Source organism: Oncorhynchus tshawytscha, linkage group LG03, assembly GCF_018296145.1.
Source record: "Oncorhynchus tshawytscha isolate Ot180627B linkage group LG03, Otsh_v2.0, whole genome shotgun sequence".
Lineage (NCBI taxonomy): Eukaryota > Metazoa > Chordata > Actinopteri > Salmoniformes > Salmonidae > Oncorhynchus > Oncorhynchus tshawytscha.
In genome coordinates this window covers 75,611,679-75,623,701 of record NC_056431.1, presented here as the reverse complement: position 1 = coordinate 75,623,701, position 12,023 = coordinate 75,611,679, and the positions used below count along the sequence as shown (strand labels likewise).

The 12,023-nt window shown below is 46.4% G+C and overlaps 1 protein-coding gene across 1 annotated transcript in view; it reads left to right on the top strand.

The window, feature by feature from the left end:
* LOC112224864 (syntaxin-binding protein 5-like) overlaps positions 1–12,023 on the top strand; it is a 262,601-nt gene that overhangs the window by 175,856 nt on the left and 74,722 nt on the right. The window contains exons 18-19 of the mRNA XM_042320003.1: positions 1,661–1,812; positions 9,756–9,821. Coding sequence (XP_042175937.1) covers positions 1,661–1,812; positions 9,756–9,821 — 218 coding nt within the window. The remainder of the gene's footprint in view (positions 1–1,660; positions 1,813–9,755; positions 9,822–12,023) is intronic.

Sequence of the window (12,023 nt, the reverse complement as noted above, 5' to 3'; positions counted from 1 at the left end):
CTGCTTACCTATTGCAGATTCAGTCTTCCCAGCCTGGTGCAGGTCTACAATTTTGCTTCTGGTGTCCTTTGACAGCTCTTTGGTCTTGGCCATAGTGGAGTTTGGAGTGTGACTGCTTGAGGTTGTGGACAGGTGTCTTTTATACTGATAACAAGTTCACAGGTGCCATTAATACAGGTAACGAGTGGAGGACAGAGGAGCCTCTTAAGGAAGAAGTTACAGGTCTGTGAGAGCCAGAAATCTTGCTTGTTTGTAGGTGACCAAATACTTATTTTCCACAATAATTTGCAAATAAATTCATTAAAAATCCCTACAATGTGATTTTCTGGATTTTTTCCCTTCATTTTGTCCATCATAGTTTATGATGAAAATGATGATGAAAATTACATTACCTTACCTTACCTATGATGAAAATTACAGGCCTCATCTTTTTAAGTGGGAGAACTTGCACAATTGGTGGCTGACTAAATACTTTTTTGCTCCACTGTACATATGTTTCTGGGAGTCAAGTGTTGACACGTCTTCCTACAGTGATACAGAAGGAACAAGGTTGTTATTGGCACAATACAGGAAATCATGCAAGGGGATATTTTACCAGTCCAGTTAATTGATTATGTGTTTACCAGTCCATTTAATTGATTATGTGTTTACCAGTCCATTTAATTGATTATGTGTTTACCAGTCCATTTAATTGATTATGTGTTTACCAGTCCAGTTCATTGATTATGTGTTTACCAGTCCATTTAATTGATTATGTGTTTACCAGTCCATTTAATTGATTATGTGTTTACCAGTCCATTTAATTGATTATGTGTTTACCAGTCCATTTAATTGATTATGTGTTTACCAGTCCATTTAAATGATTATGTGTTTACCAGTCCATTTAAATGATTATGTGTTTACCAGTCCATTTATTTGATTATGTGTTTACCAGTCCATTTAATTGATTATGTGTTTACCAGTCCATTTAATTGATTATGTGTTTACCAGTCCATTTAATTGATTATGTGTTTACCAGTCCATTTAATTGATTATGTGTTTACCAGTCCATTTAATTGATTATGTGTTTACCAGTCCATTTAATTGATTATGTGTTTACCAGTCCAGTTCATTGATTATGTGTTTACCAGTCCAGTTCATTGATTATGTGTTTACCAATCCAGTTCATTGATTATGTTTACCAGTCCAGTTCATTGATTATGTTTACCAGTCCAGTTCATTGATTATGTGTTTACCAGTTCATTTAATTGATTGTGTTTACCAATCCAGTTCATTGATTATGTGTTTACCAGTCCAGTTAATTGATTATGTGTTTACCAGTCCAGTTAATTGATTATGCTTTACCAGTCCAGTTCATTGATTATGTGTTTACCAGTCCAGTTCATTGATTATGTGTTTACCAGTCCAGTTCATTTATTATGTTTACCAGTTCATTGATTATGTGTTTACCAGTCCATTTCCATGTAAAAAACCTTTTGGGGTTCTACCTGGAACCAACAGGGGTTCTTTGGGGGCAGCCAAAAGACCTTTTTAGGTGCTAGATGGCCATTACATTAGATAGGAACTATTCTTCAAGTTATGGACCTCGTGTTCTTTCAGTTACTCCATTCCAACGAGACTCTCTTTTCGACTGCTCTCTGTGTGTGTTTCTGTGTGTCAGTCTAGCGTTTGGGAGCTGCAATGGTCTAGTGGTGGTGGACTACATTCAGAAGACCATCCTGATGTGTGTGAGCACGTTGGACCTGTACGGAGCCGCTGACCCCTACCAACGTCTCACACGTTCCCCACGCAAAAACAGGCAGTCCACCTCAGGTAGGGGAACACGCCCCGTGTTCCTCGCACATACAACACACACACACAAATACAAATGCATATACTGTACACATAAATGTACAGTAATCACATGTACTGGTATGTTCACACACATGGACATACTGAATCAACAATTTCTCCCTCTCTCTACATCTCTCTGTCTCTCTCTTCTCCCATTTTCTTTTATCTTTCTGGTATCTGTCATGACCTCACTCTCCATTTCTGTCTTAATCTTATCTCAGTTGTCCTTTCTTTCTCTTTCCTGTCTCTTCTCCTGACCTCTCTGTCTCTTCTCCTAACCTCTCTGTCTCTTCTCCTAACCTCTCTGTCTCTTCTCCTAACCTCTCTGTCTCTTCTCCTAACCTCTCTGTCTCTTCTCCTAACCTCTCTGTCTCTTCTCCTAACCTCTCTGTCTCTTCTCCTAACCTCTCTGTCTCTTCTCCTAACTCTCTGTCTCTTCTCCTAACCTCTGTCTCTTCTCCTAACCTCTCTCTTCTCTAACCTCTCCGTCTCTTCTCCTAACCCTAACCTCTCCGTCTCTTCTCCTGACCTCTCCGTCTCTTCTCCTGACCTCTCCGTCTCTTCTCCTGACCTCTCTGCCTCACTACAATACATAAACAAAACACACCACCATTCACAAACAACCACGTGAGGTGCATGTGACCGGCTGCATACCACGGTGGCGTCATGTGCGTGTTGTGGTTCTTTCAGTCACTTTTGATTGAGCACTACTCTTAGATAAGACCTACCGTAGCATATCTTAGACCAGGGTTCACCAAACTGTTGGCCGCCGGCCCAATTTGGCCTGCGGGTGATCTTATTTGGCACCCCCCAAAAAATACATTTATAGGGTGGAAGTAAGACTGTGAAAACAACAGAAAATCAGGTCCAAATATTTTTTATTTGGAAAATGTTTTCAAAGTATTCCCACACATTATGGAGAGGTATACAGTATCAGTCAAATCATTCAGGGTTTTTCTTTATTTTTACTATTTTCTACGTTGTAGAATACAAGTGAAGACATCAACACTATGAAATAACACATATGGAATCTTGTAGTAACCAAAAAAGTGTTAAACAAATCAAAATATATTTTCTATTTGAGATTTTTCAAAGTAGCCAATTTGCAAATCTCCCCCCGAGGTTGAATCTATACTGAAGAAAATGTCAAAGCAAAATGCAACAATTTCAACTACTGGCTTACAATTCATGTAAGGACATCAGTCAATAGTAATATTCATTAGGCCCTAATCTATGGGTTTCACATGACTGGGCAGGGGTACAGCCATGGGTGGTCCTGGGAGGGCATAGACCCACCCACTTGGGAGCCAATCAGCTCCAGCCAATCAGAGTTTTTCCTCCCTCCCCCTCAATTTATTTACTGTTCTGAGTTGATCTTTTGGGTTTAGAGCCTGGGCTTCTCCACTATACACTAACTGGGTTTCTGCTTGCCTTCACTTTCCTTTTCACTCTGGGCCTTGTGTTCTTCTCTCTCTCTCCCTCCTCCTCTTCCTCCTCCTCCTCCCTCCTCCCTCCCTCTTGGTGTCTATGGCTGCTGGTATGGGCATGTGTTCTTCTCTCTCTCTCCCTCCTCCTCTTCCTCCCTCCTTCCTCCCTCCCTCTTGGTGTCTATGGCTGTTGGTATGGGCATGTGTTCTTCTCTCTCTCTCCCTCCTCCTCTTCCTCCTCCTCCCTCCTCCCTCCCTCTTGGTGTCTATGGCTGCTGGTATGGGCATGTGTTCTTCTCTCTCTCTCCCTCCTCCTCTTCCTCCATCCTTCCTCCCTCCCTCTTGGTGTCTATGGCTGCTGGTATGGGCCTTGTGTTCTCTCTCTCTCTCTCCCTCCTCCTCTTCCTCCTTCCTCCCTCTTGGTGTCTATGGCTGCTGGTATGGGCCTTGTGTTCTTCTCTCTCTCTCCCTCCTCCTCTTCCTCCTTCCTCCCTCTTGGTGTCTATGGCTGCTGGTATGGGCCTTGTGTTCTTCTCTCTCTCTCCCTCCTCCTCTTCCTCCTCTTCCTCCTTCCTCCCTCTTGGTGTCTATGGCTGCTGGTATGGGCCTTGTGTTCTTCTCTCTCTCTCCCTCCTCCTCTTCCTCCTTCCTCCCTCTTGGTGTCTATGGCTGCTGGTATGGGCCTTGTGTTCTTCTCTTCTCTCCCTCCTCCTCTTCCTCCTTCCTCCCTCTTGGTGTCTATGGCTGCTGGTATGGGCCTTGTGTTCTTCTCTCTCTCTCCCTCCTCCTCCTTCCTCCCTCTTGGTGTCTATGGCTGCTGGTATGGGCCTTGTGTTCTTCTCTCTCTCTCCCTCCTCCTCTTCCTCCTTTTCCTCCTTCCTCCCTCTTGGTGTCTATGGCTGCTGGTATGGGCCTTGTGTTCTTCTCTCTCTCTCCCTCCTCCTCTTCCTCCTCTTCCTCCTTCCTCCCTCTTGGTGTCTATGGCTGCTGGTATGGGCCTTGTGTTCTTCTCTCTCTCTCCCTCCTCCTCTTCCTCCTTCCTCCCTCTTGGTGTCTATGGCTGCTGGTATGGGCCTTGTGTTCTTCTCTCTCTCTCCCTCCTCCTCTTCCTCCTTCCTCCCTCTTGGTGTCTATGGCTGCTGGTATGGGCCTTGTGTTCTTCTCTCTCTCTCCCTCCTCCTCTTCCTCCTTCCTCCCTCTTGGTGTCTATGGCTGCTGGTATGGGCCTTGTGTTCTTCTCTCTCTCTCCCTCCTCCTCTTCCTCCTCTTCCTCCTTCCTCCTCTTGGTGTCTATGGCTGCTGGTATGGGCCTTGTGTTCTTCTCTCTCTCTCCCTCCTCCTCTTCCTCCTCTTCCTCCTTCCTCCCTCTTGGTGTCTATGGCTGCTGGTATGGGCCTTGTGTTCTTCTCTCTCTCTCCCTCCTCCTCTTCCTCCTTCCTCCCTCTTGGTGTCTATGGCTGCTGGTATGGGCCTTGTGTTCTTCTCTCTCTCTCCCTCCTCCTCTTCCTCCTTCCTCCCTCTTGGTGTCTATGGCTGCTGGTATGGGCCTTGTGTTCTTCTCTCTCTCTCCCTCCTCCTCTTCCTCCTTCCTCCCTCTTGGTGTCTATGGCTGCTGGTATGGGCCTTGTGTTCTTCTCTCTCTCTCCCTCCTCCTCTTCCTCCTCTTCCTCCTTCCTCCCTCTTGGTGTCTATGGCTGCTGGTATGGGCCTTGTGTTCTTCTCTCTCTCTTCCTCCTTCCTCCTTCCTCCCTCTTGGTGTCTATGGCTGCTGGTATGGGCCTTGTGTTCTCTCTCTCTCTCCCTCCTCCTCTTCCTCCTTCCTCCCTCTTGGTGTCTATGGCTGCTGGTATGGGCCTTGTGTTCTTCTCTCTCTCTCCCTCCTCCTCTTCCTCCTTCCTCCCTCTTGGTGTCTATGGCTGCTGGTATGGGCCTTGTGTTCTTCTCTCTCTCCCTCCTCCTCTTCCTCCTTCCTCCCTCTTGGTGTCTATGGCTGCTGGTATGGGCCTTGTGTTCTTCTCTCTCTCTCCCTCCTCCTCTTCCTCCTTCCTCCCTCTTGGTGTCTATGGCTGCTGGTATGGGCCTTGTGTTCTTTCTCTCTCTCCCTCCTCCTCTTCCTCCTCTTCCTCCTTCCTCCCTCTTGGTGTCTATGGCTGCTGGTATGGGCCTTGTGTTCTTCTCTCTCTCTCCCTCCTCCTCTTCCTCCTTCCTCCCTCTTGGTGTCTATGGCTGCTGGTATGGGCCTTGTGTTCTTCTCTCTCTCTCTCCCTCCTCCTCTTCCTCCTTCCTCCCTCTTGGTGTCTATGGCTGCTGGTATGGGCCTTGTGTTCTTCTCTCTCTCTCCCTCCTCCTCTTCCTCCTTCCTCCCTCTTGGTGTCTATGGCTGCTGGTATGGGCCTTGTGTTCTTCTCTCTCTCTCCCTCCTCCTCTTCCTCCTTCCTCCCTCTTGGTGTCTATGGCTGCTGGTATGGGCCTTGTGTTCTTCTCTCTCTCTCCCTCCTCCTCTTCCTCCTCTTCCTCCTTCCTCCCTCTTGGTGTCTATGGCTGCTGGTATGGGCCTTGTGTTCTTCTCTCTCTCTCCCTCCTCCTCTTCCTCCTTCCTCCCTCTTGGTGTCTATGGCTGCTGGTATGGGCCTTGTGTTCTCTCTCTCTCTCCCTCCTCCTCTTCCTCCTTCCTCCCTCTTGGTGTCTATGGCTGCTGGTATGGGCCTTGTGTTCTTCTCTCTCTCTCCTTCCTCCTCTTCCTCCTTCCTCCCTCTTGGTGTCTATGGCTGCTGGTATGGGCCTTGTGTTCTTCTCTCTCTCTCCCTCCTCCTCTTCCTCCTTCCTCCCTCTTGGTGTCTATGGCTGCTGGTATGGGCCTTGTGTTCTTCTCTCTCTCTCCTTCCTCCTCTTCCTCCTTCCTCCCTCTTGGTGTCTATGGCTGCTGGTATGGGCCTTGTGTTCTTCTCTCTCTCTCCTTCCTCCTCTTCCTCCTTCCTCCCTCTTGGTGTCTATGGCTGCTGGTATGGGCCTTGTGTTCTTCTCTCTCTCTCCCTCCTCCTCTTCCTCCTTCCTCCCTCTTGGTGTGTATGGCTGCTGGTATGGGCCTTGTGTCCTTCTCTCTCTCTCCCTCCTCCTCTTCCTCCTTCCTCCCTCTTGGTGTGTATGGCTGCTGGTATGGGCCTTGTGTTCTCTCTCTCTCTCCCTCCTCCTCTTCTTCCTCCTTCCTCCCTCTTGGTGTGTATGGCTGCTGGTATGGGCCTTGTGTTCTTCTCTCTCTCTCCCTCCTCCTCCTCTTCCTCCTTCCTCCCTCTTGGTGTGTATGGCTGCTGGTATGGGCCTTGTGTTCTTCTCTCTCTCCCTCCTCCTCTTCCTCCTTCCTCCCTCTTGGTGTCTATGGCTGCTGGTATGGGCCTTGTGTTCTTCTCTCTCTCTCCCTCCTCCTCTTCCTCCTTCCTCCCTCTTGGTGTCTATGGCTGCTGGTATGGGCCTTGTGTTCTTCTCTCTCTCTCCCTCCTCCTCTTCCTCCTCTTCCTCCTTCCTCCCTCTTGGTGTCTATGGCTGCTGGTATGGGCCTTGTGTTCTTCTCTCTCTCTCCCTCCTCCTCTTCCTCCTCTTCCTCCTTCCTCCCTCTTGGTGTCTATGGCTGCTGGTATGGGCATGTGAACCTACCTAAAGACTTTTGCATGCGCAGCCTGTCTCACTTTTATTCAGATTCAAAGAAAAGGATCCGTAAGTCCTATCAGAGTAAGTCAGGTGATCCTCAAGGCAAGGAGACAAGGAGAGAAGGGGACAAGGGGAGAAGGGACGAAGTGGGACAAGGAGTTAAGGGGGCAAGAGGATAGTGGCAAGGGGGCGTACTAGAGAGATGATTGGAATGATCTTTACTGAAACAGCTCTGAAACAACTCCCCAAGAGTTAAAGACAAATCCCGGTGTCAGCGCAACCGTTATCGATTTAAATGCCACGGCTTTATCAGAACCTGTGTCGTGTTAAATCCCAAATAGTCCAGTTATCTCAATATAGTAGGTCCTTTTGCCAAGGTCTCGTTTATGAAATGACTAAATGTCAAATAGCCAAGCCACAGTATGTACATTGCAAAAGGAAGCACAGAAGATATGAGTGATTTGAAATTACAATCATGACAAAGACATTCAAACATTGTATTATAAATATTATGCGCACCTTTTATAGCTAAGTCAATATTTTGATCATTATCGACTTCTTTGTGAGATATTTAATATGATTTATTTTTAAATTACCATTCATTTGATTAATTACATCATCTTTTTTTCCACTGCAGTTGATCAAAGTAATGGATTTAATTAAAACTTCTCAGCTGAGTTTTGTCCCAGCAAAGTTACTCAGTTATAACAATGTACTTTTGAAATATGAAATACAACACACTAGGGAAATTATGATGATTTATTTATGAAACGCAACATTGCCCATCATTCGAGGACGCTGGTCAAATGCTACCGGTAGACTGTAAAGATTGAAGTTAATGAACTAAAATACTCAAGTTTAGATTTCACATGAGTTTTCTGATTTTACTACATGACTAGATTTAAGACGATCTTCATCACTCTGATTTTACTACATGACTAGATTTAAGACGATCTTCATCACTCTGATTTTACTACATGACTAGATTTAAGACGATCTTCATCACTCTGATTTTACTACATGACTAGATTTAAGACGATCTTCATCACTCTGATTTTACTACATGACTAGACAATCTTCATCACTCTGCGACGAGGTCTTTGTTCCGTCTTTATAATTTATGTTTGTCTATTTGAATGAGGCTTGCACTGCACTGCATATATTTTAACCGTCTGAATTGGCATTGCCTTCCATTTCAGACGGTTCTGTTTAGAACGAAACGATTAGAAAATGATTTCGGTTCCAACCCCAGTGGTGTAAAAAAAATACCCAATCTTATTATTTGAGTAAAAGTAAAGATACCTTAATAGAAAATGACTTAAGTAAAAGTGAAAGTCACCCAGTAAAATATTACTTGAGTAAAAGTAAAACAGTTTTTTGGTTTTAAATATACTTAAGTGTCAAAAGAAAATGTTATTGCTAAAATATACTTAAGTACCAAATGTATATATATATATTTTTTTGACCTTTATTTAACGAGGCAAGTCAGTTAAGAACAAATTCTTATTTACAATGACGCCCTACCTTGAGGTAGCTTCCTGTAGCGCGAGGTAGCTTCCTGTAGCGAGGTAGCTTCCTGTAGCGCGAGGTAGCTTCCTGTAGCGCGAGGTGGCCTCCTGTACAACGTCCCTTGGACAGGATGTAAGGCCTTAAAATGGATGTAAGGCCCCAAAATCTATATCCTTAATGCTGAGGGCCAAGCAGAGACAATCAAGCAGAGCCAATCAGGTCTCATTTATACAGTCTTTGGTATGACTAAGCTGGGAATCAAACTTCCAACCTTCCAATCTCAGGGAGGAATCTCTAAAAAAACAAGGCAACTGAGGCGGTTTAAACTCTGAAGTGCAGGCCTCATTTCCTATGGTGTTTGTTGCCATGCATGCTGATGGTGTGAAAAGCTGATCCCGAGCTTCAACGTGGATTCACGTATTATTCTGTATAACCCTCTGGCTATCGCGATCGTCAATTTCCAGGAAGTCTTTAGACAATTATAAGTAGAGAAACGTGAGATGACAACAGCACGACCATTTGGGCACAGACGTCAGTTCACCTTCTAGTTTGGATTTACATTTGGATTGATTTGTCAACTAATGTGAATTCAATTTGAAATCAACAAAAAATGTTCAGCATGTAATTGGGTTTAGGTTAAAAGATATGGTGAAAAAAAAAAAGACAATGCCCTTACATTTACACATCTAATTAGTTTTCAACATGGATTCACCATCATCACATAGATCTTGGTGGTTGAAATGACATGGAAACAACGTTGACTCAACCAGTTTTTCCCCCCAGTGGGAAGTGAATATACGATCATCATGTATGGATGAAACTTCCTGAATCTTGTGTGTTGCTTCAGGATCAGAGTTGTCATCCTCAGAAAGGCAACAGACACTGTTATGCTACTGACAACTGCATGTTGTATCACCATGGTAACAGACACTGTTATGCTACTGACAACTGCAGGTTGTATCACCATGGCAACATACACTGTTATGCTACTGACAACTATATGTTGTATCACCATGGCAACATACGCTGTTACGCTACTGACAACTGCAGGTTGTATCACCATGGCAACAGACACTGTTACAGCACTGACAACTGTCTATTGTATCACCATGGCAACAAGCACGTTACGGCACTGACAACTGATTTTTCTATTACCATGGCAACAGAGATGGTTACAGCACTGACAACTGCATGTTGTATCACCATGGCAACATACACTGTTAAAGCACGGACAACTGTCTGTTGAATCACCATGCTTTATTTATATGACCATGACTAAAGAGTCTCTCTCTATCCCACTTCCTCCTCCTCTTCCTCTTGGAATCTGATTGGCTGTGACAGGCCTAACGGAACTGTCCGACAACAAGGTGTCCATGGACATGGAGAGAAGCAAGTCACCCACCTCAGGTAATGCCTCACCCTAACCCCTAACCCTAAACCTAACCCACCTCACCTCAGGTAATGCCTCACCCTAACGCTAACCCACCTCAGGTAATGCCTCACCCTAACCCACCTCACCTCAGGTAATGACTCACCCTAACCCTCACCCTAACCCTAACCCACATCAGGTAATGCCTCACCCTCACCCTAACCCACCTCAGGTAATGCCTCACCCTAACCCTCACCCTAACCCACCTCAGGTAATGCCTCACCCTAACCCTAACCCACCTCAGGTAATGCCTCACCCTAACCCTAACCCACCTCAGGTAATGCCTCACCCTAACCCTAACCCACCCAGGTAATGCCTCACCCTAACCCTAACCCACCTCAGGTAATGCCTCACCCTAACCCTAACCCACCTCAGGTAATGCCTCACCCTAACCCTAACCCACCTCAGGTAATGCCTCACCCTAACCCTAACCCACCTCAGGTAATGCCTCACCCTAACCCTAACCCACCTCAGGTAATGCCTCACCCTAACCCTCACCCTAACCTACCTCAGGTAATGCCTCACCCTAACCCTAACCCACCTCAGGTAATGCCTCACCCTAACCCTCACCCTCACCCTAACCCCTCACCCTAACCCCTAACCCTCACCCTCACCCTAACCCTGCCTCACCCTAACCCACCTCAGGTAATGCCTCACTCACTCACACCTGTGTGTCCCTGCATACACACACATTCAAAATCATATTTTCACTATCCCCTATCCCTAACCCTAAACTAACCTTAACCCTAACCCTAATTCTAACCCCTAACCCTTAAACTAACCCTAAACTAACCTTAACCCTAATTCTAATTCTAACCCCTAAGCCTAAAATGGCCTTTTCCCTTGTGGGGACATGCTAACCAATTTTTTCTTGTTTTACTATCGTTGGGAGGACTTTTGGTTCCCATGAGAATAGTAAACCCCTCCAATAACACATCACACACACACACATCACACACAGTCCCCAGCTCCCTTCATGGGACTGTTATATCTGATCAGTGCTGAACGTCCTGTTGGGATGCAGGTCTGTTTCAGCAGACACCTAGCCTCTGGTTATGGACACTGTTCCTGTCACTAGGGTATGGACACTGTACATGTCACTTGGGTATGGACACTACCTGTCACTAGGTATGGACACTACCTGTCACTGGGTATAGACACTGTGCCTGTCACTAGGGTATGGACACTGTTCCTGTCACTGGGTATGGACACTGTGCCTGTCACTGGGGTATGGACACTTTGCCTGTCACTGGGTATGGACACTGTGCCTGTCACTGGGTATGGACACTGTGCCTGTCACTAGGGTATGGACACTGTTCCTGTCACTAGGTATGGACACTGTGCCTGTCACTAGGGTATGGACACTATGCCTGTCACTAGGGTATGGACACTATGCCTGTCACTAGGGTATGGACACTGTGCCTGTCACTGGGGTATGGACACTGTGCCTGTCACTAGGGTATGGACACTGTGCCTGTCACTAGGGTATGGACACTGTGCCTGTCACTAGGGTATGGACACTGTTCCTGTCACTAGGGTATGGACACTGTGCCTGTCACTAGGGTATGGACACTGTGCCTGTCACTAGGGTATGGACACTGTGCCTGTCACTAGGGTATGGACACTGTGCCTGTCACTAGGGTATGGACACTGTGCCTGTCACTAGGGTATGGACACTGTGCCTGTCACTAGGGTATGGACACTGTTCCTGTCACTAGGGTATGGACACTGTGCCTGTCACTAGGGTATGGACACTGTGCCTGTCACTAGGGTATGGACACTGTGCCTGTCACTAGGGTATGGACACTGTGCCTGTCACTAGGGTATGGACACTGTGCCTGTCACTAGGGTATGGACACTGTGCCTGTCACTAGGGTATGGACACTGTACCTGTCACTAGGGTATGGACCCTGTACCTGTCACTAGGGTATGGACACTGTTCCTGTCACTAGGGTATGGACACTGTGCCTGTCACTAGGGTATGGACACTACCTGTCACTAGGTATGGACACTATTTCTGTCACTAGGGTATGGACACTGTACCTGTCACTAGGGTATGGACACTGTTCCTGTCACTAGGGTATGGACACTGTTCCTGTCACTAGGGTATGGACACTGTGCCTGTCACTGGGGTATGGACACTGCCTGTCACTGGGGTATGGACACTGCCTGTCACTGGG